The 18,735-nt window shown below is 35.6% G+C and overlaps 1 protein-coding gene across 1 annotated transcript in view; it reads left to right on the top strand.

Annotated features, from left to right (window-relative positions):
• Positions 1-18,735, top strand: part of LOC145980252 (glycine receptor subunit alphaZ1-like) — a 57,611-nt gene that overhangs the window by 8,303 nt on the left and 30,573 nt on the right. The window contains exons 2-5 of the mRNA XM_083113262.1: positions 2,132-2,259; positions 5,885-5,952; positions 8,587-8,706; positions 15,617-15,717. Of these exons, the coding sequence (XP_082969388.1) occupies positions 2,132-2,259; positions 5,885-5,952; positions 8,587-8,706; positions 15,617-15,717 (417 nt within the window). The remainder of the gene's footprint in view (positions 1-2,131; positions 2,260-5,884; positions 5,953-8,586; positions 8,707-15,616; positions 15,718-18,735) is intronic.

Raw genomic sequence — 18,735 nt, 5'->3', positions numbered from 1 at the left:
ACAAAATTATACTGCGTATCAGTTGCTGATGTGTGAAGAGAACTTTTCGTACTCTTTCTTCCAAATTCGAACAATTTCTCACCTAGGAAGAAACCTAATACAGGAAATATTCTAGTGTTTTATGGGAAAAAGACCACTCTTGCCTCACGACTGCCATCTGTTGTTGTTTTCTGCATACTATTTATCTTCGTCCTTAGTTGGTAATACAAGAGAAGAGAAATTTTGTTGTAAATAGGATTCTTTTCATTTTGTTAGGAACCAATATAGTTGAAAATGTCACTTTCCTTTCATGAAACCCTTGAAAATTAATTTTAATGTACTTTAGATTGTCTACGTAGTCTATGTAAACTACAACCCAATGTAATCTACGCGTAGATTACGTGTAGACAACGCATGTAGACGTAAACTTATAGTCTACGGCACATCATTACTCGGCGGGAAGGGGGATTGCGTCTACCGGCTAGATTGATGCAATTGCAATTAAAATGAGTACGTACCTTATTGCAAGAGGTGTTGGAAATGATGTCCTCCTGCATCCACACATTTACGGCATATTTATAGAAAATTAGGTATCAGTTCCTCTTCAGAAATTGCTTCAATTCTCTTCTGATATTTTCTTCCAATTATTCTAATGTATGGTTTCAGGTTTAAAAGCTTGGTAGCTCGCCACGCAGACGTCGTGAAAATGTCTGTTTCTTGTGCAAGGCGGCGGAGGAATTTCTGTCATTACTTCAACGTTGTCTAGTTTCTCCTCATTAAGCACACGCCGCTTTACCCTTCGCTTCTTATCAAGAACAGACCCTGATTATCTAAATTTGTTCACAAGTATCCGAACACTGTCTCTGCGTGAAACAGGAACATCTGGGAATTCTGTTGCAAAACGTATTCCAACTTCCTTACAAGAATTCGTAATGACTTAAGAGTCGTACATAAAAATGCTTTGTTTCGAATTGTACGGATAGCGTGGCATTATTGGACTCCACAAAAGCACCAGTAATACGTAATCTAAAACAAAAGAATCTAAAACACTTGCTAACACCTTAACACTTCACAAACACGTCCAAACTGGACACCAGTTATCTGAATGCTGAGCACTGACGCGTCTTCACGGACGCCTCGACAATAAAAGGCACCATTTTCGGCTAGCGATATGACAGACGTGCCATCGTAGTCACATGTGTTTCAAATGGCTCATAACTTTCTTTCAATTTCAGCAAATTATTACATATTACTTTGAAATATCTTTCTTCTGACAACACGTCGTCGCTTTGTAATCAAGGAGTCCCAGGGTCGATACCCGGTGGAGGCACAAGTGGTTCGGAACCCACTTTAAACTGTAGGTCCAGTCCCGATTAGCCTTACTGTGGACTTAAAGCAACAAATCAAAATCAAATCAAATCTTCTGACAACATGTAACTAAAGAAATTTTAAGAATTTGGAATTTCAAGAAAATTAAGGAGCCATTGTTGAAATTTTTGAGTGATTTTCTTCCTCTTTATATAAATTACATTACGTTTCTTCAACTAAACAATAATAATAGAAAACTGATTCACAATATTCTTGTATAACCATGTCTAGTCACTTGAAACGAGTCAGAAATTGAAAATAGCAAAACAGCTAGTTCACAGTTCAAAATCAAAAAAGCGTTCTGACAGACACCTCCATAGTAGTTGCGTGATTATCAACATCCATAACAGTTAAGGGTTAAGTACTCTTTATGCACATCAAGGCTAATCGCGACTGGACCTACTGTTTAAGGTGAAATTCGAACCACCATGTACTTCCACCGAGTATCGAACCCGGAACCCCTTGATTACAAGGCGGCGACGTTATCACTGCGCCGTCGGGAGGACTCAACTCTGCTATGGGGACATGCATTAGTCGAGACCGGTGCCTAGTTGGGTCCTGCCCTAAGTGGGCTTAAAACAAGCTTTGACAAACAACAATAACTGACGTTGAAATTATCTGATTGGGTGTTTCATATTTTCTTAGCTGAGAGGGAAACTTTTTGGCAGGAAGGGAAATTATTCACATGGAAAAGGGAAATTAATCACATGGAATAGGGAAATTCTAGTCTCAGAGTGGGAAAAATCTGTTTTGTGTTACCTGCAAGACACCTATTTATTTACAGAAAGACAACAATTTCAAGTGAGGGCCCTAGGGCTCAAAATGGAGACCAAGCTTCCAGAGGAAAAAGAAGAGTCATCGATATTATTATTCCACCTGATTATGAAAAGCACGAGCCTCCTAAAATCAATGGTAAGCAAACTTAATTATTTTCGCCTCAAAACTAATGATAAGATTCAGTTACGGCGATTAAGGGGTGAGCGAGGGGGGCAGTTGCCCCCTACTGTTGGCCACTTTTGCTCCTTCACTATGCCAAACCTTATCTACCAAGCGAAAATAAACTGCCCCTGCCCCCCCACCCAGTTTTGGGGCCCAATCGCCGCCACTGGTAAGATTCTAAAAATTAGTCAGGAGTTATTATTCCGTAAAGATTAGCTTTACTACAAGCAGAAAACACTATTTCGTGTACATGTCCCTAAATCAAGAAAACATGGATATCCTGGAGGCTCCATAAATCCAATATGGGTGAAAATATGACCGATTTAAATTTCAAAATGCTTAGAGGAGAAGGTCTAAATATGGGCGAAGGTTTAAATACTGGATTTGGAGTTATCAGCTATTAGGACTGGTTATCTGTCAAGGACAAAGGTTGCGGCGCCAATTCGCAAGAGAAAGTGGTGGTTAGTTTCGGCCTTGGACGCTGTTATAGAATTGCGACCTCCCAAAAATTTTTGCAGGCATGTTTTAACTCAGCGTTTTCTGAATTCTCATCTGCTTTGTATAGGTTATGATATTAGCGGTACATAAAACAAATGTGGGCTTTCATAATGCCATGATTTGTTTGTGAAATATGTACCACAGAGAGCGAAATCAATTGAAGAAGAAAAATAGCGTGATGCTCTAATATGGGCTATGACATGAGGTCTAATGTTGAGATCACATTTTCAACAAATATTTGGATGTTTCTCTTAATTTCGATTTTTCCCATTCCGCGTGATTTTCACAACAACAGATTATTCATAAATATGAATTTTATAATGTTTTAGCGATAAATGACTGTTTTTTTTATTTTAATTGCTTTTTGTGATATTGCCATTAGTAGCCCATATTTAGACCACAATTTTGAAATACATCATTTTACTATTTTTTTTGGAAATTGCTTTTTTTAAAAAAATTGAGACCTTCTATAATTTAGCATGCTATTACATTTAAGTATATACTTCATAGATATGCATTTTAAAGGTAGGTGCTTGATATATTCATTCTTTCCCTCCGAAAATGACAAGATAAAAAGGCGGCCCATATTTAGACCTTTTCCTCTATTAAAGCCTACAGTTAACTTTGGTGTCTGACTGATTGATTGATTGATTTGGTTTATTTTAGTTCTCTTTTCTACTACTTTTGCCTAATCGCGAAGAAGTTGATGCGTGATGAAATTGGTGAAGGGAAACTCACAATACCCATGCCCAGGCAGTGATTCGAACCCGGAACCCTGTGTGAAGAACGTCGGTTAATTTTGGGATCGACTCATTTTTACTCTGTTGGGTCGCGGAATTTGCAAGCAACACCAGGAACAATGTAAGACATTAGCAGGATGAAATATTTAAAAATAATTTAATCATATACTTTCATAAGGCTAGACTTGCATGTTTGTACAGTCTTCAGCAGTAATGATGGGGCACCTAGATCCTGAGATCCTCGCAATACCAACTAACGCATTGCAGAGAAGCGTGTATTTCAGGATCTAGATGACTCTGTTTTATTGTCCGTAACTGTACATGCCTACTTAGACGTTGCACAATGTGTTGGTAATACAGTGGAACTTTGATAACTGGTACCTCAACATCTCGAATTCCTTGATAACCATCATTGTTAACGTACTAAGTGTGAGTTGTAAAGTTCAAATCACAAACCCTGAGACCTTCTGTAAACAAAACCACCTGCATGCCGAAAGCATTGCAAACTCATAGAAGTAAAATAATCCACACGAAAATCCAGCTTTGTTACAGGATTCATTACGCTGCCGCAAATGAAGTCTCACTTTAAACCCAATGCTCTTTCTTTTTTTACTTATTGCTTCACCTTCATGGTTAACTCTTTGCACCAGTTATCATTTCCCATAAATTTGGCTTCTTTCTTGCATGCGAATTGAATATATTTTACTTGCATTTTTTTAGACAAATTGATATAACATGGTAATGTACATTTCTAAGGATGATATAGATAGGAGTGTATTTGAAATTTGTTTGTAGATTTTATGTAAATTGTATATTATGTAAATAAAATATATAATGGGCATAAACAGCCATATGCAATGCTGGAAGTCCAATAAATATATTGATGATGATGATCAAAACAAGACAAAGAAAGTTCGTAAATTTATTGCGGTTGGAAACTTTGACAAGCATCCTAATAACAATTTTTGTTCCGCCAAATATAGTGCACTTATAACTTGGTGACATGGCAAGGCAATATAAGTGCAAACATTTTGTAGTAATATGCATTGTAACTTTCAATGAGCTTAGAGATTTGTGTACATAATGATATTTTATAACATTGGTTATTTTCTAAAAATAATCATGTGAACAGCAAGGAAGTAGTGCAACTTAGTAATATTGCCTGACTTAGCCTTAGAAAAATAACATGCCGAGTTCTATGCGTGGGGGAAGGTCTCCGTGTTCTCCGAGCTAGTTTTCAAAGCACCAGCAAGGAGAGCCTTTGAAAAGGGGCAAGCAACAGATTCTACTCAATACTTATGTAACGTTCTGTCAGTGGTATCCTGAGAAACCAGTAAATGAAGTGGTTAAGTTGGTATCCCAGTGCAGTGGTGTGTCAGTGTCTGCAGTTTTAAGGGTTATGAAAGAGAGAATGACCGGGAGAGTAACAATGTATGCGGCTGCATATTCGTCTGATGTTTTGAGAGCGGGTTCTCACATTCAGAGGCTCTTATATAAAATGATTAGATGCGGCGAACTATGAGTGTAACAGCAGATGATTGCGGTCATGAATCAGCTGACGCGGAGTGATACATCGAATCGGTGAGACCGTTTGTTTACAGAAGGGTCTCAGGGTTGGTGATTTACACTTTAGAAGTGTTGTTACATAACGTGCATAAAAGTTGCAGGTTATGATGTCGGTGAAACTTTAGACCTATATAACTCGAAGTCGACGATTTTGGCCCTCAATAACTCGAACCTTGGTAACTCGAAATCCTTGATACCTCGATTTTTTTCTTTTTCCCCTCAAGTTCGAGTTAACATGGTTCTACTGTATTATAAGAAATACTATATTTAAAAATAGAGAGTCGTCGCCTTGTAATCAAGGGGTTCCGGATTCGATACCCGGTGGAGGTACATAATGGTTCGGATCCCACTTTAAACTGTAGGTCCAGTCCCGATTCTGTACATAAACTGGACTTACAACAACAATTCATTCATTCATTTAAAAGTGTACGAGCTAAGCAATGGATAGAGTCCAAGTATATTCTAATGAACCATTGTCACCAGTCGCAGCGATCGGGCGGTGAGGGGGCAGTTGCCCCCGCCCCCCACTTTTGCCCACGGACTATGCTAAACCTTATCTACAAAGCGAAATATAATCTCTTTGCCCCCCAGTTTTGGCACCTTGCCCCCCCCCCCTGGTTTTGGAACCCAATCGTCGCCACTGATGGTCACTAATATTCAGAATTAAACCATAATTTTGATTTTTCGAGGATATTTTCTCGGGAGCTCAAGCTCGGTACCCCTCATCAAATATACCATTGTTTTCTTCGACTGATTCTTGTGCATGTATATTACATGTATCTATTTTCTTTTAGGTAATCCTGCACAAGTAGATATCGGAATATCAGTGGCAGCAATAACGGAAGTTAGGCAGCATACTCTGGTGAGTGTCAAATTGCAATGTTAGTACAAATAATACAAACATGTATATTGTATTCAAGATGTCTACTAGTCAAGAATGTCAAGAAAATACAGAAAAAGTTAAGAAATCAACAGGTTGGTCAAGAAAGTCAAGAAAAGGTCATGAAATTATGCTTGCGGTCAATTTTTGCTATTTTTTACAGCATAGTGAATTTACATTGTTATATGCCTGCACTGGGACTTTATAAAATTGAATATTTGGAAATTGAAAATTACATTGAATTCTGGTTAAAATTTGTTCACCTTGTTTCTTGAGAATTACATTCTTGAATGTGTGAAGTTTTGTAAACATATTAAATAATGTGACCATTTCCCATCCAGGATGAAATGTGAAGCATTAATTTTTACATTCATTAATAATCAAGTCTAAATCTGTTGTTAAAGTACAGCTTTAATTTTCATCTAAGGATTTTTCATTGAATAAAAATATATATTTTCTTAATTTCCAACTATACCTAAGTAAAGGGCGATTAAATAAATGTTAAGAAAAAGAAAAAAAAGAGTCAAGAATTTTGGATTTGTTGTTATTTCGAATAGTTTTCCTACATCTTTAAGGAGGGAAGGGAGGAAGAAGCATCTTAAGAATAGCGAAGAATGCAAACAAGAAAAGGGAAAACAGAGAAGAGGAAGAGGAAGGGATTATCTACGAAGTGAAATGTAAAGAATGTCAGAGTGTGTACATAGGAGAAACGAAATAGAGGCTAAAAGACAGGTTGAAACAACATAGGGATGATGTACAACTTAAGAGAGTGAGAAATGCGATATTTAAACACACGAGATAAACAGAACATGACATAGAGTGGGATGAGGCTAAGCAGATAGGAAGGGAGAAGAGAATACTAGTGAGAAAATGGAAGGAGGCCAAGGAAATAGAGAAGAAAGGAGAAGAAGACACAATGAACTGGAATGGGGGACTGAAGATAAACAAATAATGGAAGAAGGTGTTAGAAAGAGTTTAAAGGGCAAGAGAGAAAGAGGAGAGAAGAAGGAAGAAGAGCGTGAGAAAAAGAGTCCAACCACATTCTAGATGGAAGAAAATATGTTTAGCCTTTTAGGTGAAAGTACAGTTCACAAGGGAAAGTCACCTGCTAGAATGTTTCAGAACAACTTTCCAATAGTCTGGAGGGGAGTAATGTTTGTGTGTGTGTATATATATATATATATATATATATCGTCCTGTTTTGTACCTTGTTACATTTGTACTTGGTGCTGAGTCTGAAGAAGACCCTGCTAGAAGGTTGAAACGTTATGTTTAGTTTATGTTTTATAATAAATCAAATTTCCGCCTTGGTCAGCATATTGAGGTTTTTATCTTTAAGCTAATTGCGACGTTGATGATGATTAGATTAAAGGATATTGACTAAGAACAACCGACACTCAAACCAGGACCGTCGATAGCGAATTCGTTAATTCACAAAGTGGTCAGCGATTGAGACTATCAAATGCCAGACATAATGGTCCAAATATATAAGACAAGGACATACTATACCCTGTCCGGGTTATCTCTGTAGCAGGCGAACGAAAACAAGTTTCTGCGCAAGTAGTGAAGCGAGACGGCTCCACCAATGAACAGGCGAGAGGGAATGGGATTACATGGAGTGGGGAAGCGACCAGCCTTTGAGCAGCGTGTACAGCTGAGCTCTGGCCTATTGATCCCCTCTTCCTTTCTCAGCAGCTCTCAGTCTCTGCTCCAGAGAAACCCCGGGACAAGCAAAGTCAATATTTATTCATAACAGTTACGCGGTGGGGCACTTGGTTGGATGCAGCTGCATATTATGCCCAGAACTTTGAAAAATTTGTATCTGTCGTAAATTATCTCGACATAGAAATTCTGCAAGAACTGTTGAAGAATCCCTCTTTACAAGTAGAATTCGAATTGGCATACATCTCAACAAACCTGTCCTTTCTCTCTAATTCCATACGAAAGCTTGAATCGTCCGCGAATAGTTTGGCAGCTTCCGTGGGTGAAGTCCGTATAGTAGAAACGAAACTGAAAGAACTCACTGGATCTAACGCACAAGTGCTAATGTCTAAATGTACAGAAATGTTTGAAAAAAAAAACAAGGCTTTGAAACTTTGTGCCGAATTGCACGTGTTTTAGAAGGTGAAGTAGAGGAAGATTTGGAAAACTTCAGCGTTAGTGACATTTCGTGCTTCAAATATGCAAGAATTGTTTCTGGTGACGTGGAGCGATCTTTCTCACAATATAAGATGCTTTTTAGAGATAATCGTCACAGATTTAGAATGGAGAATTTGGAAAAAACTATGGTATTCCACTGCAACTCTTCCAAAAAATAGCTCGCTAAGAGGTATATTTAGAAACTGATTTGAGGTGTTTGAAATGCATGTAATATTTTGGTTTTGTTACCAAATGTTTTTCTTATTTTTGTCACATATTTTCCTGTTTTTGTCACATATTTTCAACAATTATGACACATAAGAAATAAATATTTCTGAGTTTATTAGCACATAAAGTTCGGTTCTCTATTTATATCCTTCTTCCCTCACGTTACTTGCCATGGGCATTTGTGAAGAGCTGATGAAAGACTGCACATTGTTTTTGATAGAATAAATTTGAAACTAAGTTCTTTTACAGGATGTGGATTTTGTGGCCTTCATTGTTATTTCTTGGTATGACTGCCGATTGGTCTACAATTTCACCACTGAAAGAGTTCTTGTTCCTCGGGAAAACTTTGACGAGGTTTGGATACCAGATGTAAGTTTTCCAAAATGTTACATGTTATTATAATCTATAAGGATTTAGTTCATTATGTAACTCTGATCTTATGGTTGAAGACATTCCGACGAAGGGAATTCCCTGTGGAGTATCTAGTACACCCGTTAACTGGTAGTGCGCCATTATTTATTTATTTATTTAGCAAAAGATGCTTAACAGAACCAATAGTTCCAATTACAAAGAATCTTATTAAAAATATTTACAATAAAGATTAAATATACATTTTAAAAATTACAAAAATACAAAACAACAGAATTACAATATTACAAAATACAAAGCAAAAGATAAAAAAAGACAAAAAGATAAAAATGGCAGTAGGTATGTTACACAAAGTAACAGAACAAAATACAAACACAATATAGTACAATCACAACAGAGTACTGCTAAATACTTTCAGATACAAACATATTATGCATCGCACAATAGACGATGAACACTAAGATTAATTATACAATTTGTACAAATATCAAACCCATATAATAATAAATAAGGTATGACTTTAAATACATAGTATCAATAAAAATAATATAATATAAACACAGCTTCAATCAAATTTACTGTGAATTTAAAAGATTAGGCAATGACAATATATGTCTTTTTATTATTGAGCTATACGTTATAAAAGGAAGCGCGAAGTCTATTTTAATTCCCTTTTGAACAAGGTTGTTATAATTTGTGCATAGTCTGATAACAACTGAAGATTTATGTATATTGTTTCTCGATTTATCAATAAAAAAAGGAAGCAAACACCTAAAATTTATTGGCTTAAAATTAAGTTTAAAATATTGCAACAGTTCAGGAGAATCTATTAAGTAATTCATAATCTTATAAAGTATAAAATATTGAGCTATGAATCTTCTAGATTTCAAAGGTGGCACCTGAAAATCTACAAGTAAAAAATTATAAGAAATTCTATTTAATACTGCTGAACGATTATACTTTTTAAAATACAAATATCGTAAAAATTTAAACTGAATTCGTTCAATATTATCTGAATGTACTTGATAAAATGGATCCCAAATTTCACTTAAGTATTCAAGTCTTGAACGAACGATTGCATTATATAGGTTCATTAAAACTTGCGTATTCTTAAAATCTTTAGTTGACCTAATTATAAATCCAAGACGTTTATATGAATCCGAGCAGATGTAAGAATAATGATGTTTATAGTTTAAATTCTTATCCAATATTAATCCTAAATCATTGATTACATCTACGCGTGTAAGTACACTTCCATTAAGAATATAATTAGGAAGTACGACTTTTGTTTTATTTGTAAACGTTATTGTTGAGCATTTACTAATATTAAAATATAATTTATTCTGAACGCTCCATTGATAACAAGCATCTATATCTTTTTGTAATAAGATAGCATCTTCTGGAAGTATAATGCCTTTAAAAATCTTTAAATCATCTGCATACAATAAGCAGCGTGAAAACTTTATAACAGATGGAAGATCATTTATATATAACGCAAAAAGAAGGGGACCAAGATTTGATCCCTGAGGGACACCTGAATATGCTGTATATACTGTCGATGTAGCATAGTTATAAACCACTTTGTATTTTCTGTTTTTCAAATAAGAGATAATTATTTTTAATAAAACATCAGATAAACCAAATGAAGAAAGTTTATTTAATAATAACGTATGATCAATCTTATCAAACGCTTTAATAAAATCAGTGTATATAACGTCTACCTGAATGTTCTCATTAAAAGAATCCGAAATATATTGAGTAAAATACATTAAATTAGTGAAAGTGGATCTTTTTGGATAAAAACCATGTTGAACATCAGAGATATAAGGCTGAACATGAAATAAAATTTTACTATACAGGATCTGTTCAAATATCTTCGCTGGGGTTGAGATTAGCGCAATAGGTCTATAATTTTCAATGTTATTAATATTTCCTTTCTTAAAAATAGGCGTAATTTTACTAATTTTCCATTGATCAGGAAAGGTTTGTGTCGATAAAATTAGATTATAGATAAAACATAGTGGAAGTCGAAGAGGGTCGGCACAACCTTTATAAATATATGAGGGTATTTCATCTGGACCACTTGATTTCTTAGATTTCAGTTTTTTCAATGCTTTCATATAATCCCTTGAAGTTATAGTATTTATATTTAAACAGTGAGAAACATCCAAAGTTTCGCCTCTAGGAATATCATATGTTGGAGTTACCTTAGCATAAACACTGCTAAAGAACCTTGCAAATCCATCTGCAATATCCTGATTAGACGTTAGTGTAGCCTGTTGATATGTCATACTAGACGGTTTTAATTGAGGTTGCTTCTTATTTCTGATATATTGCCAGAATTGTTTTGAATCATTTCGAATTTCATTTTGCACATTGTTTACATAGTTTTTGTAGGCTAAGTTTATTAACTTCTTAGATTCTCTTCGTAACTGAATAAACCATTCATTATGATAATTAGAAATATGTCTTTTACGCCTATGTAATTCCTTGCGTTTCAATATTCTTATTATTTCACCATTAAACCAACAAGGATACGAGTTTGTTTTATGAATTCTTTTCTTTGGAACATGTTTATTAAGTATATCATAAAAGGTCTGATAAAACTTATCAACAGCATTATTTGGGTGTTTACATTGAAGCACTTCTTCCCAACCACCACCAGCAAGATCCTGATACAACTTCAAAAAATTAGCTTGCTTAAAGTTAAAACCCATAGCTGAGTACAATTTATTTCGAGAGCCCTTTAAATTAAAAGGTAAATTAAATATAAGGGGAGGGTGGTGACCGTCAACTGGTAGGAGCGGAAACGTACTTTTTAAAACATTAATACGGTCTTTAACATTGGTTAACACTAGATCCAAAGTTTTATTGTTATTATTTTTTATGTCATTAATACTACTTAAATCCAATAAATTCATAAAATCGTTAAGTGCATTTGCGACATTTCCACACCGCGTAAGATCAGTATGTGAATCCAATATTGTTGGGATATTAAAATTTCCAATAATAAATATATTACCATTATAAGAGATATACACTTCTTCTAACAGAGAATATAGGTTCAAATATTTATCCAATTTAGTATCAGGAGGAATATACAATGATATAAATAAATAACTTTTGACGTCACCACTTATACGCAAAAATACAATTTCTATACAATCAACTGACATCTCAATACATTTTACACAAATAGTTTCCCTGACGGCGACCAACACACCTCCCCCTCTACTTTTTGTTCGATGTTGTCTAAATATCTGATACCTATTGTCTAATAGTTCTGAATTTTGAACATCACTTGTCAGCCAAGTTTCCGTAAGAACAATGATATCATAATCAGTTGCTAAGACACCCAAGTGCAACTCAGTTAATTTGGTATTCATGCCCCTTACATTTTGATAATAGCATAATAAGTTATTGTTCTCCATTGGCGGCATTGCTAATTAGGGCATGCACATCATCCACACTGTTTAAAATGTACACCTGGGGGTCATTAGGGGTCTTTCTAAGCTTAATAGTCCCCGTCATGTCAATCCAAACATAAGCAAAGTTCTTATCTCTCTTTACTTTCCTGGCTTCATTAAATATTTGTTTACGACGTTTTGTTAAATTTTGGTTAATATAAATCAAACTACCAGTACTATAACCCAAATCACAATTCCGTAATGTCTTTTTAGTTTTCTTTTTTCGCAGCAAATTATCCCTATCTACGCGTTTAACAAATTTCACGATGATTCCTGGTGGTTGTTGAGGTGAGAGAGACTTCAGTCTGTGACAGCAGCTGATCATGTTCGTGTCTATTTGATAATCTAATGCTCGACCAACATCCTTCACTATTTGCATTGTATTCTCATTAGCCTGACAAGGAATACCATGAAGTTCCAATGTGTCCCTTCGTTCGTACTGATCTAATTCATCAATCTGCAATTCCAAAGATTGTACTTGCTTTCGTAATCTTAAGTTCTCAGACTTTATATTGTCAATTGTATCATAACACTTTTGCAAAGATTCTCCATGACTCTTCAAAAGCTTAGTATTCTCATCTAGTTTCTCATGAGCAAGATTCAACGATTTTCGAAGATCTTCTTCAATAGTTTTTTGAGATAGCTTTAATGTTTCTATTTCTTTCTGAATTGCTAACAATAAATGATACACTTCCTGTATAGTTGGACAATCATTTGACAACGAAACCGGTGTTTCAGTTGTTAAACTTGATCTTCGAGCTTTATCACACCGTTTGCAGCGCCAAATTTGGTTTGAATCATGTAAGAATTCGATATCCTTTTCAGTAAAGTCAGCGCATGCTCCATGGAAAACACCAGCACAAGATCCACACTTCACTTTTAAATTTTGATCTTGCCGAGTAATTGGCTTAGAACATTTCTCACAAAGTCCCATGTTTGTACTAATATACACTACTACCAAGAAAACAATAAAAACAAGTTCAGTTTAATGTCTGTTAATAATTGAAAATATAATCGAAGAAGAAAAAAATCAGGAAAAAATAATCGAGAAAAATAATCGAACGATTGTGTGACTGTGCTCCGCCATATAGTTCCAATATAAGAGCTGGCAATCTTGCCAAGCATGAGACTCGGTTCTATTCTGTGACTCGGTTTGTTTACATTGAGCAGTTCAACTTTAAATTAACTAATTCGATTCATACAGTTCATTCTTCCACTGTCCAACTTCACAATTACATAAACATGGTACTTACGTGAAAGAAATCACTATAATCTTCAGTTCCACATTATTAATAAACACAGAAAAGTTTATCCAAAGGCGGAGCACAATTACAACCCGTTAACATCACGCCATGGTCAGTGTTGCCAAGACCGAAGTTTTAACTGCCCCATACAATTCGACAGAGAACCATGCTCTGCATCTGTATGCACCTTAAACTGACTTGTTTAATGCACACGGACCTTGAAGTAAGCGCGCAGTGGAAGATTTCCGCCTTAAAGGTCCGCTTATTTGCTATGAAGCAGCTATGCTATTCCAATGTACAGATACAACACTGTTCCAAATTATGCGAGTTTATTGACATAATGTACAAGCACAATTAGACTACATAAAGAAAGATTGTTCGATGATAATCTCGCTGAAATAAACATTGTCTTATCACTTGGGCCAGTTTGATGGATATTAGTTTAACTAATTAATAATAATGAACTAAAACTGTCTTTTGACTGTCAAGTCACTTCTTCACGTAGTATAGACGAGAAAGATGATGAACAAAATATAATTGAGTGAGTGAGTGCAAGATCGGAACTTAAAACATTACGGAAAGTACTTATCCTTCTCCTCCATATCGTGGTTCCTCGGACACCTTCAGAAAGTGTCTACCTTGAGGAAAACAACTTCCTCTCTCGGGGTCAGAATCCAGAATGCGCTGCCTGAAGGCCTGCGAGGTTGCACCGAGGATTCCTTATTACGTCATTGCGTAACCGATTCTATTGACCTCTGGTGGGAAAATTTATAATGATTCCATCAATCTGGCACAAATGGAACAGAAATATAACAAAATGACGGCTCCGCACTACGGTCCATAAATTTTGGGAAGACCAGTTGTCCACAAGCCCAGAGTTACCCCTGTGGCGCTGTAGTCGAATTTTCAACCGTAAGCGACGGGAGCGATGCAATCAGCTGCATGCATTGTTTCCGTATTCCTGCGTTGACAAACTGTGCAGCACTGTGAAAAGGCACGAGAGAAATGGAGAAAACAAATGACTGTGCACTCCAGTTCGCGAGCTTCCCGGGGCATTCTTACCTTGGTTGAGCCGTATTTATTGCGCCACGCAAGGGGAATAAACGCGAAGAACGTGAACTGTATTTGCACCGATAAGGAAACATCTAAAAACCCAGTGCATTGTTTTTGAATCACCCTGTGTAATAGGAATCATAATGAAAGCTGAAATGAAGTGTCGCTTTGTTGGGAAATTCACAAGATCCGTGCTGGATAAATGTGAGTGAAATTCAAAACTTAGATTCTCAAAATTACTTGACATTTTCTCCAGCTCTGAAATTTTATTAATTTTACATATTATTTAGTAAGTAATAATTATAATAATCCTAATAATATGATAGTATGGAGTACAATTGCGAAGACATTAATTGTAGAATCTTAACTTTGGAAGAATATGAAATCAAACTTTCCTTTCATATCCTTCAGATATCTACTATTTGGCATTTTTTTAGACCTAAGAGGGGGCACTTTATAGAAGTATAGTTGACGCCCTAGCTACGTTAACGACCGGCTGGCTTTGAAGTCCACGGAGTGCGTCCATCAGCTGCAACAATCACATTCAACGCATAGTGTTGCCACACATCTACTCTACGCCACTTTGTCCCTCTGCCTTCCCACGGTCTCCACATTGAAGTTGCAAAGTACGATAACAGCGTATCCGCAGTCATGTGACTGAGACGCCACGTGGAGTAGACGAGCAGAATGACAGCTGAAGGTTAAGTGTGATTGGAAGAAAACAACTCGCCCGCTGTTTATCCCCACCCACGTTCGTGGCGGCGGATTTCTTCAGTTCTTGGACGTTAAACAAGTAAACGCGTCATCTATACAGAAAATATCAATGACGAAGCTAGAAAGAAAGTATGCGCAGACAGGATGGGGGGCTTTTTCCTGTTAGGAGAGACCCGAATGGGTATTTGGGCCAAAGACAGCCTTTATTTATCTAATTTTAATTATTTTCTGGAGTAATCGGTTAGTAGGCCGATCTATAGCATTCACCCTCCCTGTTCCCGTCCTGGCATCGTCACATATCATACTTAAATCTACATATGTGTAATGTATCGTTTCCTCCGAGTAAAACCACTGTCTCATTAATATACCTAACTATTGTCATTATTTTAATAGAGCTAGAAAATAATAATTGATGTTGTTATTTCGTTGCAGCTGTACTTTAGGAATGTCAAGAGATGGTCACGTGATCGCCATATTGAAAATAGAAACTATGCTTACTTCTACAAGACTAATCATTTTTTGATGTCAGACAGGCAAGCATAAATATTTTAGAGCTCTGTAGCAGTCTACGTATCGCTAATTGTATTGTTTATTTTTAATGGTATTGAGCTACTCGCGTTGCTAGGTAATATAACCATGACTTACTAATGTTTCTCAGTAGGCAATGAAATGATATAGTTACAAAACTGAGTGTCATGGCTGATTCAAATAAGAAATGTTGAACATTCTTCAAGTTTCAGTAATTTCCATGTTTATAATATTAATTTTACATTTGTGTATACATCATTTAATAACAATAGTAGCTTTTGTTAATATTATTGTTTGCATGTACATATTTGCAAATGGGACGTTGAAAGGAGATATTTGCTACTAACTAACTAACTCTCTAGCCTTCTTAAACCCAAAGGTTCATGGCTGCAGCAACACAGGCCTTTCATCTGTCCATACCCTGAGCAAGATCTATATACTCTTTTCCATCCCTACAGATTTCCTTCAGGTCCATCTCAATTTTCTTTTCCATCCATCTTCGTCTTGGCCTTCCAACAGGTCTCTTACCATCAGGTTAGTAGTTGAGGAATTAGATAAGGACGGTCGCTAATTAATATTCGCAATTAATTTGCACGTACTTATAACTAATTTGCACGGGTGTTAATTAATTTGCACGTACTTATATCTAATTTGCACGTACTTAGAATACTTTACATTTATGTATTTGCACAATTATTTATTTTATGAAAAATATGTATATAAAAGGTAATTAGAGGTACTAAACGCTATGCATATGGTTTTATATTCATTACTGCAAAGTATGTAATGTATGAATTGATAATATTAATGTTTATAATATTGAAAATAAGAGTTTATGGTTTATGAACCGCTATGAACGGTGTTAATGGTACGAAAGAAGACGGTCCCGGTACTCGAACCCGCAATATGCAACGGTAATGAATGATTTATTTTCCTGTAGTTTACGGTTATTACAAGCATAAGAAAACAGTTTTTTCTTTGTGACGTTTCACAAAGAAATGAAATGAACCTAATGAATGGTTAGGCCTATAGTGTACAATGTATGTAATAATGTATGTTATTATGTTATGAAAGACGATGGTTTAAAACAGGAGGCGGTGAACTCCGCTCTGAGGGTAGACGAGAAAGGAATTTGGGAGATGAGCGGTCAAGGTCAAATGACGTCAGAACGCCAGAACAAAGAAAGAACGCGGTTGACCAATCAGAGATCGCGTCGGTAGGTTTTCAGAACCTTTTTTTCCAAGGTTAACCAGTACGCAATACCAGGGGAAAGGTATGCAATACTGTAGGGCAGGGGAGGGATTGAACCAGACAACAAAGGATGTCTGGGAATGCGCAGCAAGGGTCAAATTTTTGAAACTGTGCGTCGCTTGCATGCTAGAACATGTTTCTGTCTAAGTAGGCCAAGGTTTTCTAGAACACTAGAACAAAGGATGTCAGGGACTGCGCGATCTAGGTCAAATCTTTGAAGCTATGCGTCGCTTGTAGAACCGGTTTCCGCCGCCAATTAATATTCCGCTCAGATTTGCCTCTAAGGCACAGGACGCTTTAGCGCGGGTTTTAGGGTAGAACAATTGCATGTTAGAACAGTTTTCTGTCAAAGTAGCCCAAGGTTACCGAGAACACACGAAAAAAGGATTTTGGGATAGCCAATTAGATTGGATCGAGAATTTTACTCTGAACAAGGAGAACGAAGCGTAAGGGTTTTATATCTGTACTAGGAAGAAGGGAGAGCTATCAGGGACTGGGCCTACAGTTTTCACTATTTGCTTTTATCACGGGGTAACGAACCTAGGACCCTTTCATTATTGATTTAAGTAGTAAATTTATGTTACTGTGTGCTATTTAATATAATATTGAGTTTATTTTTTACCAAACTTTGACTTTACGTCAAACATTTTCCCAGCTTATTTTTATTTTTATCAAAGTAACACAATTCAATCTGTTCAGGAAAGACTTTTAGTTACATTTTCGACACACAAAGTGTGTGTTCTCAACTTCTATTTGTTTATTTCACAAGTTTAGGCTTATTATTACTCAAACAACACAATTTAATCTGTTCAGGAAAGATTTTTAGTTACATTTTCGACACACAAAGTGTGTGTTCTCAACTTTTATCTGTTTATTTCACAAATTTATACCTATTTTTTTACCAAAATTACACTATTTATAGTATTCAGGAAAGACTTTTAGTTATATTTTCGACACACAAAGTGTGTGTTCTCAATTTTTATTTGTATATTTCACAAGTTTAGCCTAATATTTACTCAAATAACACGATTTGAATATGTTTTTTTATTACATTTTAGACTCACAAAGATATTTTTACAACTTTTTAACTTATTATTTTACAATTTTATACCTATTTTTACCAAAATATCACTATTTATATTATTCAGGCACCATTTTTTATTAAATTTTGGACTCACAAAGACATTTTTTCAACTTTGAACTTATTATTTTAAAAGTTTATTTCAATGTTTTTTACTCAAATAACACAATTTAAGCTATTCAGACAAAAGTGTTTATTTCATTGTGCATTTACAAAGAGAGATTTTCAACTTTTAACTTATTATTTACAAGTTCAGGCTTATTGTTACTCTAATAACACAATTTTATCTATTCAGGCAACATTTTTTATTAAATTTTGGACTAGCAGACATTTTTTTTATTTGTAATTTATTACTTTACAACTTCGTTATTTTTTTTACCAAAATAACACTATTTATACTATTCAGGCAAAATGTTTTATTACATTTTGGACTAGCAAAGATACACACACACACATACACCTATACACACACACACACACACAGAGAGAGAGAGAGAGAGAGAGAGAGAGATTTTTTCCAAGTTTACAGGATTATTCTCTAATTTTACCAAGGGGACTATAACTGGAGGTTTATTTTCCCCCTTAAATATAACAATATAATGACAAATCACAGGACAAGACGATGCTAGCAGATGGCTATGTGGCTCTTAAGTCCACCTGCCAATTTTTTTACCATGCTATTTAGCCTTAT

This window comes from Lepisma saccharinum, chromosome 27 (genome assembly GCF_977018435.1).
Source record: "Lepisma saccharinum chromosome 27, izLepSacc3.1, whole genome shotgun sequence".
NCBI lineage: Eukaryota > Metazoa > Arthropoda > Insecta > Zygentoma > Lepismatidae > Lepisma > Lepisma saccharinum.
This window is presented reverse-complemented; position numbering and strand designations above follow the sequence as displayed.